Source organism: Solanum stenotomum, chromosome 7 (genome assembly GCF_019186545.1).
Source record: "Solanum stenotomum isolate F172 chromosome 7, ASM1918654v1, whole genome shotgun sequence".
In the NCBI taxonomy this organism is placed as follows: domain Eukaryota; kingdom Viridiplantae; phylum Streptophyta; class Magnoliopsida; order Solanales; family Solanaceae; genus Solanum; species Solanum stenotomum.
The window spans coordinates 51787957-51801211 of NC_064288.1; the positions used below are offsets into that span (position 1 = coordinate 51787957).

Genomic DNA, 13255 nt, shown 5'->3' on the forward strand with positions numbered 1-13255 from the left:
GTTGAAATATTTCAAAAAAAAAAACATTAGCAATTGTTTTCAAAGTTCTTGCCTTTGTTTTTTGCAATTGTTTGGGGGACAAAATAATCATTTTTTCTGTGCATTAAGGACTTTCTGTTACGTGATAAGTATGAAAGGACTAAAATAGTCCAACCCCATACAGTAGGGATCAATTTGATCATTTTAAAGTCCATTGACTGTCGAGAAGCCGATTGTCAACTTGAATGTTCATACAAGAAACTTGTATTTCCATGCATCTTTTTATTTGTCAATCTGGGGCAATATGAGTGGCATAAGTTATTTCTTATAAACATTCGAGGGGAAATTGGAGGACTACCAATTTATTGACCTGGGAAGCAAAGAATGATAATTCAATGAGCTCTTATTTTCCCATGGCGGATCTGTATACTCTTGTCTTGTTGCGTATAAAGAACACTCTTTTTACCCTTAACAAGAGGTAAGAAAAATCCTTTTTTCAACAGAAATGTTTTATCCTTAGTGGGGCTTATCCAGTGTGAACCGGAATCAACGGCATTGAACTTTGTATACTGAGTGGTGAAACCCAAAAATACAAATTCACTAGCCATGATTCTTATCATCAACAATTTTACTTGGTGAGACATGTATACTGAGTGGTACAACTTTGTCAGCCCCCCCCCCCCCCTCCGCGGTAGGAACTACGATCCATAAAACATGCAATAATTTTACTAGGTGAGACATGTATGACAACTCCATTGCAAATTAGCATCCATAAAAGTTCAGGAAAGTAGTTTTCAAACCCGCGGTTTTGTTTCCACAGTAAACATGCCTGGGAATGCACGCCTACAATCTCCGATTACAATCTTTAACAATGTAGTCCGACTACACCTAATGCATTGACACATTGGAGGAACTCCCTTAACCGAATTCAAGATTCTCAAAATCCAATTTCATTGGCGTCACATACTTTTGGAAAGGATGAAATTTCCTGTCCTAAATGACATACTTATTAACATCCATAGGACTTTACTAAACTAATTTTAAGATGATTTTAAAATGTTTAATTTACATTTCAGACTCCGAAATAATATATCATCAACGGGTAGGCAGATTTATGTGGTTTGTGCAGTCAAAGTTAGATGCATCAGGTATTGTGTCGTGCTTTCCTTTTTGGGGCTTGACCATGGGTTAAACGTAGAAAATTCTCTTCTTTGTGAATGTACACATTCTTGAATGCAGTTGGTAGTTCACATTAGTATTTTACATGAAACCAACAATACCTCCTTTTGGTTCAACTTTTTCTTTTTATAAAAGCAAATGATAAGTATCGCCTAATGTTAAAATACAGTCAAATTGTAAGATTATAAAAGCAATACACACTTTGGGTATAAATAAGAAGAGTGGATTTGTTTTTCTGAGACACCACACGGTCTGGAATGTTAAGAATTTTCTTGAAAGGAATCGGATGTAAGTGCAGGTACCTCATTGTGATGGGAAAATTGGCACTCTTGAGCCTCCAGAAAACTGCTTTTAAGATTGTGAGCGAGAGTATTGAAAATGAAAAATGGAGAACGGAAACGCCCTCGAAAGAGGAGGGGCACAACCGAAGTAACGGTTAGACAAAACTATAATTGTATAGTAATCAGAATATATATTTTTTGTTAGAATAGGACTGAATTCAATATATACATTTATAACCATATATATACTCCTTCCTAGAATAGGACTCTAACCCTACAATTAATGTACAACTATAAATATTTGTTTTCTATTGTATATTGAATCACTAGAGAATACTATTTCAGAATATCTTATGTCTTTCTAGTTATGAGGAAACTTATCCACCTGTTGCTAAGATGACAATGGTACAGACATTATTGGTTGTGGCTTCAATGAGAAGCTGGACCTTACATCAGATGTGAAAAACTATTTCTTCACGGCAACCTAGAAGAAGTTGTGTTTATGAAACCACCACAGGGGTGTGTTCTGCCAAGACCAAATGCAGTTTATCATCTTTGAAAATCTCTTTATGGCTTAAAACAGGCTCCCCAAGCTTGGTTTGATAAATTTCTATCCACGATTCAAATAACGGGCTTCTCTTAGAGTTCTTCAGATCATTCCTTGTTTCTTGGTACTTCTCTAGTAGGTATCACAATACTTCTCATCTATGCTGATGATATCATTATCAAATGAAATGATCAAGAGAATATTACTAAGTTGAAAGAATTATTGCATACCTCATTTTAGAAGGACTGGGGACGACTGACGTGCTTTCTTGGACTTGAGGTTATATACTTGCTTACTAGGATCATGCTTACACAATAAATTAAAAGAATGCTAGTAATCTTGTTACAAGGGTTGGTCTCACCGATGAGAAGGTTGTGTACACCCCGATGGAGATTAATACGAAGTACAAGAAGGTTGATAGTGTAACATCCGTCAATTTGAAATAACTATGGAAAAGCTTGAAATTTGAAGTAGTCATNGTTTTAAGCTCTTGTATGCTTAAGTTAGTCTTCCGCTTGGAGTCAGCCAGGATGAGGGTTTGCTTGGGGACCAGCAATGGTCTTCGAGTGCCGGCCACGTCCAGGGTGTAGGCTCGGGGCGTGACAGATAGAGAACCATTCAATGATCCAACATTATACCAGCAGTTGGTGGGATCATTAGTTTATCTCACTATGACAAGACCAAACATCTCATATGCAGTACATGTTCTAAGTCAGTTTGTGGCTAATCCTTACTACATACATCACACTGCATTACTCTATGCCATTCGGTATATTCCTGGTTCTATGAGTCAAGGTGTTCTTTTCGGTTCTGATTCTTCTATACACCTTGAAGGATATACTGATGCAGATTGGGCTGGTTGTCCCTATTCACAACGCTATGTTACTGGTTGGTGCATGTTTAGAAACAATCCCGTACGTCTAAATCATCTACATAGGCTGAGTATAGTACTATGTCGATAGGAGGTTCAAAAATTGTTTGGCTACAACGGCTATTATCTGACCTTGGTGTCGTTATTACATCTCCCACATTGTTACATGTTGATAACACTAGTGCGATTAAAATAGTCACAAACCTGGTGCAACACGTAAACACAAAGCATATAGAGGTGGACTACCATTACATTGGAGAATTGGTTATCGATCGTTAGGTTTGTTCTATATGCCCATAGATAATATAGAACACAAAAAACCTAACATATTGTATAAAAATATATTTTTTAATTTCTAATTTTATTCTATCTACGAGATAAAAGTAAGATCCTTGTGGTCTTTGACTCTCTTCCAAATTTCACACATATCGAGAGTTTTAACGCGCTATTACAAAACCTTATAACTCGACATTTTTTCTCGGATCCTACACATAACGAGAGCCTTATTGCACCAGCCTGTTCATTTATAGTTCTTAGGGATCTTTCATTCATTATTATTGTTACTATTATTATTATTTCACAATTGTTTTAGCAAAGCTCAAGAAAATTGAGTGAAACTTGAAAATTAGGAACCATTCTCAGTTTGAGAAAAACAATGGTCTTTTAGATTTTCTGGTTGATAATTTGATTCCTTTTTCTTGCTTTTTGGAATCTAAACATAATTAAGTACTGATGTGGCATGTTTTGAATGACTGATATTTTTCAGATTTGGTTTTTATTGATACTAGGTAAATTACACGTGCTTCACACGGGATTGAACTATTTTATTAAACTTACATATGATTATTCGGTTACTTCAGTATTTCTGATACATACACTACATTGTCAAGAATATTTTATCTTAATGCAAAGTGTTCCTCTGAAATCTTAAAGTGCTATATTTTTTTAATTTTTGTTTTTGTTGCACAAAAAATATGTCATAGAGAGATTTTAAGTATAACAAAGAAGTCGAAAAAAATCTTCATGGAAATAGTTGATCAGAAGTGACTGTTAAGATATGGCACCTGGGCCTAACTCAACCCCAAAAGCTAGATCTTGGGAGTTGAGTTAGGTCCCGGTGCCATATCTTTACATGGTATCAGAGTCATGTTCATTCCCATTTGGGCTCCCAGTCCACGCCCCAGTTGGGCCTGGGTGTGAAGGGGGGTGTTAGAGTGGGTTGTAAAGATATGATACATGGGTCTAACTCAACCTCAAAAGCTAGCTTATTAAGGGAGGTTTGTCCAAGTCCATATAAGGAGACCACCAGTCCATTCCTCAACCAATGTGGGACTTTTTACCCACTCTAACACCCCCCTACGCCCAGGCCTAACTTTTGTTGATATGTTTATCTCCTTAAATATTGATGAAATGCCCTAAAAGAAATATTTTGGTGAAGTAACAAGTACAATAAGCTTTGGAATTTCTGTAAGGACACATCACAGACGTGAAATTAATCTCTGTGCCCAAAATTCTCTAGTTCTTTTTCTTGATTATATATATGTGTATGTGTGTGTTTGAATACTTGTATACTTGTCCTGTAGGTTGATTCATCCAAAAGTTTTCTTTGACTGTGCTTAGCTTTGTGATCATTAGGTTTTTCCCCCAGTTGTGCCGGCATTTTACGGTAATGTTCTTTAACATGCTTTGTGTTTATGACAATTAATTTATAGAGATAATGACTTTTATGAAAAAAGAAAGATCTTTTTTGGATTTGTTTTTTGATTTGTTGTCACGGTTCTGTAAATCTTTCCTTTTCTTGATCTTCTTTGACATGCTTATCCTTTGGCCAAGGATCTATCCAAACTAATGTATACAGAAAAAGTAAGATCTTTTATGGCTTTCCTTTTTGGCTTGGTGTCATGGTTATGTAAATCTTTCCTTTTTGGATCTTCTTTGATATGGTTTTCCTTGAGCTAATGGTCTATCGTAAATAGTTCTTTACCTATCCTACCACACCTCACTTGTGGGATTACACAGGGTATGTTCTTTGATTTTTTTTTTTTGGTTCTGTAAATATTTCCTTTTCCGATCTGATTTGATTTTTATTTTCTTGTGCCGAGGGTCTATCCAGAATAGTCCCTCTACCTCCGAAGGTAAGTGTCATGAGGTTTTTGTAGACTCTACCCTCCCCAAACCTCACTTGTGGGATTACACAAATATTCTCTTTTTTATCTGCTTTGATAGGCTTTTCTTTGAGTCAAGGGTCTATTGAAAAACAACCTCTCTACCTCCCAAGGTAGGGGTAAGGTCTACGTACACTATACTATACCCAGAATTCACTTATGAGATTAATTGGATATGTTGTTGTTGGTTCTATAAATCTTCCATTTAAATGAACAATAATTTGCAAACAATCAGAAAATGATTAATTTAGATATTTGTTTTGAGGTAGATTAATTCTGAAGAGATGAATATCATGAGATTCATCTTGTTTCTATTTTACTTAGGAGAGAAAAAATTTGTCAACATTTTTCCAGGGACTCTTCTTTAAAATGCTTTCCGTTGTTGAAAGTTAATGTATGGAGATTTGAGTGTTTCTCAAAAAAAAAAGAAATAAGAAGTTGTATAGCTTTCATTTTGATTTGTTGTCTTGGATATAATTTGTCATTGCACATCCACTAATTCTAATTAGTTAGATCGCATGACAAGGGAATATGGGTTTTTATTTTTCCATTTGCTATTTCAAGTTGTATAAATGTAACAAGAAGATATCGGAGAGGTTGTATTGATAGTATCATAATAATTGACTTACTCTTGGATTCTGGGGTAGATTATGAAGGAATACGAAATGACACTTTCCTATTTGATATTGCTTACATTCGTCTTGTTAAATTTCTATTTTTTTCAGGAGAGAAAGTTGTTTAGGTATTACTCTAGAATAATGTTTTTATCGTGAAACTCTTAACAAATGAGGATTGATTTCTTTTGATAACATATGTTGGATTGGCATGATTTCTTTCCCGTTTTGTGGTACAAGGCCATAGATCTTTTATTTTGCGTCACTAACAAGAACAAAAATATATATTTCAATGATATAATTTTTTCTTATCTTCAGACAAATAGTTTTCTTCTTTTTAGTCTTCTTTCTTAGTATAAAACCTTACGTCCATTAGAAAAGGTAAAGAACGAAGATGCTTTCATAATATGCTTCGTATCTCTAGGAACCTATGTGGGTAGTATACCCCTTGTATCTTCATGTTTGTTCGTTTTACCAGTCACTTATTACTTCTCTTAGTATCCATAGCTGATTGAAAGGAATACATGTCTTGTTGCGATTGTTTTTGTTTACTAAATGTCAGGGGTTACAAAAAATCTTATTTTAGATGTCCGATGTTTATGGTTGCTTTTGTCATATATTGACACTCGTCCGTTTTCTGAATCCTCTTCAAGTACTTTCCTTTTTCATGCTTAATCTTTCCTTGTAGATCTAAAAAGGAAAATGAGCACCGATCGGACATGCAATAGCACCTTCTGGACTAGGGAGGAGGACAAAATCTTTGAGAATATCCTAGCGATATACTTTAACGATAACAATCTACTCATGAAGATGGAAGAAGCACTTCCTGGAAAAACAGTTGATGAGATCAAGGATCACTATAATATACTCTTAGAAGATATCGATGCCATCGATTCTAGAGGTGCTCCATTACCTAATAATCCAGAAATGCAAAGCAATGCCAACCAAAATACGAAAGCAGATGTTGAATGGCGAAGAGGGACTCGTTGGATAGGAACACAGGTTGGTTTCCTGTGTACAGTTTTTGAGGGTTTATTTGCTCGTCTTTTTTAGGAGTCTGGTCATTTTTATGTTTTAATGTTTTTTTGGGATAATAACTTATTTCTCTATCTTTCCTGCTATAGGTCATTTCTCCGGGGCATAGATATATATGGAAAAGGTGACTGGAGAAGTATATCTAGGCCAAGAACCGCAATGCAAGTGGCTATCCATGCCCAGAAGTATTTCAAGCGCATTGAAGCCAACAAGAAAAGGAACAGAAGAGCAAGAGCAAAACCAAGTGTTCTTGATATAACTGGCATGGATGCTGAATTCGGTGGTACTTCCCAAGTTCCAATCACTGTGGACATGATTGGACCTGCTTGCGAGGGATCACAAGCAGTGCCGGACACTAGCACTGAGAGCATGTGTCATCGAGAAAGCACCAATGCTGAGCAGATGACAGCAATAGTCCGAGGAGAGCTCTCAGGCGAAAATGCTTTTGTGAATGTTGATGCTTGCAGTGAAACTTCGGGTCATTCTATCCCTAGAATTGGGAGTGAACTTGAAGCATTACTCAGTCACCCCATGGACAAAGACAATGATATCGATTTGATTTTTGATGTTGGGATGGCACCAACTTCTGATGCTGGGATAGCACCAACTGCTCAGACCAGAATGTCCGGTTATGCAGCTGCAGGGGAGGCTCCAGCTCAGTTACCTCCTTTTTCCCCCTCATCTTACTTTGGTGATGGAGTATGGCGCAGTTTAGACACTCGTCGTTGATGATGAAGGCACTTTTTAATCTGCATGATCTGTTCACAGATCAGAAGCTCTGATTTGCTGCACTTGTTTTTTGAAGACTTAATTCAATTATGTTAGACAATATTGCTCTTATTTATCTGCTTTAGACAGTATTGCTAGACAGGTGGATTTTGGTTGAAATATTTTTTGTAAAAAAACATTAGCAAAAAGTTTTTCTGTGCATTAAGGACTTTCTGTTACATGATACGTATGAAGGACTAAAGTAGTACAACCCCCATACATTAGGGATCAATTTGATCATTTTAAAGTCCACTGACTGTCGGAAGCCGATTGTTGTTTACACAAGAAACTCATATCCAAGCATCTTTTAATTTGTCAATGCGAGGAAATATGAGTGGCATAAGCTATTTCTTATATATACCGATTGGTTTATCCTGGAAGTAAAGAATGATAGTTCGACGTGCTCTTATTTGCCCATGGTAGACCTATAAACTCTTGTCCTGTTGCGTATAAAGGACACTCTTTTTATCCTTAACAATAGGTAAATACAAACCTTTTTTCAACGGAAATGTTTTATCCTCCGGGGGGGTTATCCAGTGTGAATGGAATCAACGGCATTGAGCTTTGTATACTAGGTGGTTAAACCAAAAAAATACAAATTCATTATTCTTATCATCAACATAGTACAACTTTGTCACCCTCCTCCCCCTCCCCTCCCTCCCGGTAGGAACTACGATCCATAAAACATGCAATCATTTTACAAGTTGAGACAAGTATGACCACTCCATTACAAATTAGCATCAGAGTAGTTTTAAAACCCATGGTTCTGTTTCCACCATAAACGTGTGGGGAATGCACTGCATATGAACCCATTGAGTCAGAGATAGAAAAGTGTTCTCTCGTGGAAACACATCAAACTTCTCGCAAATAAATCTAGTATATCCCTACAATCATGCCTAGATCTACAATCTTTGACAATGTTGTCTGACTACACCTAATACATTGAAACGTTGGAGGAACTTCCTTGCTGAACTTAAGATTCTAAAAAATCTAATTTTGTTGGCTTCACCTAATTTTGTAAAGGATGAAATTTCCTGTCATAAATGACATACTAAAATCCATAGGACTTTATTCCCTTTGATGGTCTAGTTGCCCACGAACAGGAATCTAAATAGAAAAAAAAAGAGCTAAGGTCGAGATAGTCTTGGCTAAGCAATTCATCTACCTTCTTGGTGAGGTATTACTATTCTAATTTTTAAAGATGATTTTAAAATGTTTAATTTACATTTCAGACCATGAAATAATATATCATCAATGGGTAGGCAGATTTATGTGGTTCGCGGCTTCGTGCAGTCAAAATTAGATGCATCGGGTATTGTGTCGTGCTTTCCTTTTGGGGTTGTGACCATCGGGTATTGTGTTATTGCAATCTGTAAGAGATGTCACAGAATAAGTACTCTCTGGTTCAACTTTTTCATTTTATAAAGCAAATGATAAGTATCAACTAATGTTAAAACACAATCAAATTGTAAGACTATAAAAGCAATACACACTTCAAGTATAAATAAGAAGACTGGATTTGTTTTTCTGAGACACCACACGGTCTGGAATGTTAAGAAACTTCTTGAAAAGAAACCGATGTCAGCCCATGTACCTCATTGTGATGGGAAAACTAGTGTACTCTTGGGCCACCAGAAAATTGCTTTTAACACTGTGAGTGGGAATATTGAAAATGAGATATGGAGAACGGAAACACCCTCGAATGAGGAGGGGCACAACTGAAGCAACTAATCTGAATGCATCTATAAGTGGAGTACCAAGATAATATTGCTACTATGCATCAGCAGATTGAGTACCAACACAAATGATTACTCACTTTTGAGTGTGTACATATACTAAAAGCGGCTAATACAGATAGCTCAGAAAAAGGAAAAAAAAAGTGCTTAATTATTCTATACTGCATTCCAAATAAGAAAGGATGCAAAGATCACAGATATCAGAAGTCCAAAATAGATCTATATGCAACATAACTTTCTCTTTTCAAAAGTACATAAGGTCCCATAGTCGGCAATACGGTTTAACAAGACAACAGTCGACACAGGTGCATGTTTTTTTGTATTTCTTTTGCAATTTTTGATGAGACTACTACCCATCAAGATAGAAAATAGGACTTAAAAATTCAAAATTCCAGGCATTTAGAAAGTACTCCTTCTAGAAACAAACTAGACTACCATGTAATGATTAATGAGTTAGAAGAAGAGTTGAAATCCTAGGGAATCACAAGCAACAAATAGAACATTCCACATATATAGAGAACATTAGAGGGCTTCCCGGTGCACAAATCATCCTGCATTAGCAGGGCCCGAAGAAGGGATGCACCCTAAGGAGTATGGTGTAGACAGCCTACGTGGCTGTTTCCATGGCTGGAGCATGTGATCTATATATTTAGAACATTGTTCAAAAGTAATTTTTACAAATAACTGAGCCCAACTATTACAATGAAATGTCTAGACATGATTGATGCCTTTCATAAGGAACAATTGATCTACATGTACCTTGTCATAAGGAACGATTGCTATGTACCTTGTCATTCTTGGAAGTATGCATGAACTGACTAGTGGAGTAGTATCGTTCTGCATTTGGTTGCTTCAGCTCAAGAGAGTTGAGTTGAACGTAAAATAAGGAATTGTTCTCAGTTTTAGAAAAATAACGGTCTTTTAGTTTTTCTGCTTTAGTAAACTTGATGTGTTTTTTTATGACTTCAAAGCTAAACATAACTTAGTACTCATGTTGGTTTGCATGGTTGATATAAAAAAATAAGGTTCTTTTCATCTTCTCAAATTAATTTTTTGTAGAGATAAAATAATTAACTTGTTATCTTTTCACCACCAGACATCTTTTTGTTATTGGGTTGGTTTGCTTAGATCCATACAATTCGATTTTCAATTCATTAACTTTTGTATTGAGTAAAGTTTTCTGCTTGCATGAATGTACTAGAAGTTTGGCTGAAATTGTGCTCCCAAGTTATCAAATTGTAGTTTACTGAATTTGAATGTGAATCTTATAGGTGCTTGATGTAAAATTCAAGTTAACTGCTCAGCTATTTTAGGTAGGACGGTATATTATAGTCCAAGATTTTTTTTCACACAAATTTCTTAAATGGGTACAAAAGATGAGCAATCACTCAAAATGATACTAGATGTGCAAATGACCATGGATTTCTATTACTGGATATCCATACCCCCACAAACATGAGGAATTTAAGGAAAAGACAAGTATGTTATGTGAAAAAAAGATAAAGTTGAATTTTGGAATATCAAAGATTTTTCTAGTATAGTTTCTAGAATAGTCTAGTCTAGTATCTGGAATAATTATCTTAAAGAAATATCTAGATATTCTACAGAAGTTGCCTTGAAGAAATATCTAGACATTCTAGAGAGTTAGATATTTGTAGTAAATGATAGAATATTCTAGATGTAATATCTAGAACCATCCCACACAAGTATAATAGGGGTGACCTTAGTCATTTGTATACAACCTAAGAAAAACCCAATTCAAATAGTCTTCTTCTATAACAAAGTTCTTTTATCCAAAATACTCTTTCTCCCTTCTAGCTTCCTCTTCTTTAGTTGAATCTTCCAATCTTAGTTAATGGTCTTGGGCTAGCAGAAGGGTTCTCCAATTATACTTTTCTTCTGCTATTCTCTTCATGTTAGGCAAAAGACAAAAGTGTTAATGGCATTTCAGTATCTTGACTTTTTTTTTTTACTTTGTTTTGATTTTTTTGGTTATTGTATCTTGTTTTAAGGTTGTTCTTATCCTGAATTTTTGAAACTTGATTACTGTAATCTCAATCTTCTATTAAATAGTCCATACCCTTTTTTTTCCTCTTCCATTTACTTTCATTATAGTCAAAGCATTTCAGTACTTGATTCACACCGAGGTTAGTGTTGAGCTCTACTTTTATAGGAGTTTTTGTGAATGAAAAATCTTTCGTGGTGTGAACCTTACTACGTTGTATCTTTCTTATGTTGTGTTTTTTGGCTTTAGATTTTAATTTTAGTGAGATCTAACCACAATCTGTTGAAGATTATGTCTTTATGTTTCTATAAAATTAGATCTTTAGTTTTGACTATATAAAAATAGAGTGGAAGAGATGGATGTGGAGAGGATATGAACTAGGTTTACTATGTGGTTGAATTGTAAGTTTTTGGTTTTGCAGACGATTGGAGATTTTTCATATTGTGTCTATTTAAGAAAACTTTTGCAACACTTTAGGTTGAAGTAACAAGTACAATAATAAGTTTTAGAATTGCTGTAAAATCGCAGGTGTGAAATTAATCTCTTTAGAATTGCAACACTGTGTGTGTGTGTTTTCCTTTCGGTTGAATACTTGTATACATAGATGATAAACCTTATCACTGTAGTTTGATTCATCCAAAATCTTTCTTTGACTGTAGTACTTTTTGATCATCAGGTTCTGCCCCAGTTGTGCCGACATTTTACGTTAATCTTCTTTAACATGCTTTGTGTTATGAAAATGAATTTATATAGATATGACTTTTATGAAAAAGTAAGATCTTCTTTGGATTTGTTGCCACGGTTTTGTAAATCTTCCCTTTTCTTGATCTGCTTTGACATGCTTATCCTTAGGCCGAGGATGTATCGAATAATATTTATAGAGATATCACTAGTTCTATGAAGGGAAAAAGTATGATCTTTTATGGCATTCCTTTTTTCGTTTGTTGTCTTGGTCATGTAAATCTTCCCTTTTTGGATCTTCTTTTAATATGTTTTCCTTGAGCTGAGGGTCTACTGTAAATAACTCTCTCCCTCCCAAGGATGGGGTGAGGTCTACGTACAATCTATCCTCTCTGGACCCTACTTATGAGATTACACTCAGTATGTTCTTTGTTTAATTTTTTTTTTTGGTTTTGTAAATATTTCCTTTTTCGATCTGATTGATATGTTTATCATTGAGCCGAGGGTCTATAGGGAATAGTCCCTCAACCTATAAAGGTAAGGGTGAGGTCTATGTAGACTCTACCCTCCCTAAACCTCAGTTGTGAGATTACACAAATCTTCTCTTTTTTGGTCTGCTTTGATAGGCATTTCCTTGAGTTGAGGGTCTATTGAAAACAACCTCTCTTCCTCCCAAAGTAGGGGTAAGGTCTACATATATAGTAGGGGTGTACAAAATCGAACTGAAAACCGAACCAAACCGCAAACCGAGTCAACCTGAAAAAAAAACCCGACTAGTGATTTGGTTTTAAAAAAAAAAACCCGACTATATTTGGGTTGGTTTGGTTTTAACTAAAAAAACCAACCCGAGACCAAACCAACCCGACATTATATATATAATTTTAAAATTTTATTTATACATAAAAATATTTACTTTGATATAATTTTTAAATATTTCTTATACTTTTTCATAGTTTTTATCTTTTAATATATTATTTCAAATTTGAAACTTAGAATTATGAATGAGCCAATAACGATTATAGTCCACAAATGTTGGTAATTATAATAAAGCTTAAATCAAAATCAAATTAATATTAATGCAAAAAGAAAATCAATTCAACACTAAGAATGACAATAATATTGAATATTTATTCTTTAGTTTTACATTGGTTTAGACAATTAAAATACATAATCTAATTTTAATTTCCTTTAATATTTAGTCATGTAACTAATACTTATTAAACTTAATTTTAGCATGATTTAGTACTTTTAAATTATGATCATTTTTATTATGACTTGTTAATTTGCAATATTTGTTTTACGCGATTTCATTATTATTATTTTTGTTGGATATTTTAGTGTCATTAATCATATCATATTGTGTTATATTTTTAAGAAACATCTTAGATAGTTGT

The 13255-nt window shown here is 34.8% G+C and overlaps 1 protein-coding gene across 1 annotated transcript; it reads left to right on the forward strand.

Moving 5' to 3' along the window:
* The first annotated feature begins 6338 nt into the window (after window positions 1-6338).
* On the forward strand, window positions 6339-7400 carry LOC125870014 (transcription factor SRM1-like). The gene is made up of 2 exons (XM_049550386.1): window positions 6339-6649; window positions 6761-7400. Exons 1-2 carry the CDS (start codon window positions 6339-6341, stop codon window positions 7398-7400), a joined length of 951 nt encoding a protein of 316 aa, XP_049406343.1.
* Window positions 7401-13255: the final 5855 nt, after the last annotated feature.

Bases quoted from the DNA above. Each gene is read 5' to 3' on its own strand.
- LOC125870014 (XM_049550386.1), top strand. From the start codon at position 6,339: ATGAGCACCGATCGGACATGCAATAGCACCTTCTGGACTAGGGAGGAG. The intron at 6,650-6,760 runs GTGTACAGTTTT...TTCCTGCTATAG, and splicing joins GGAACACAGGTTGGTTTCCT to GTCATTTCTCCGGGGCATAG.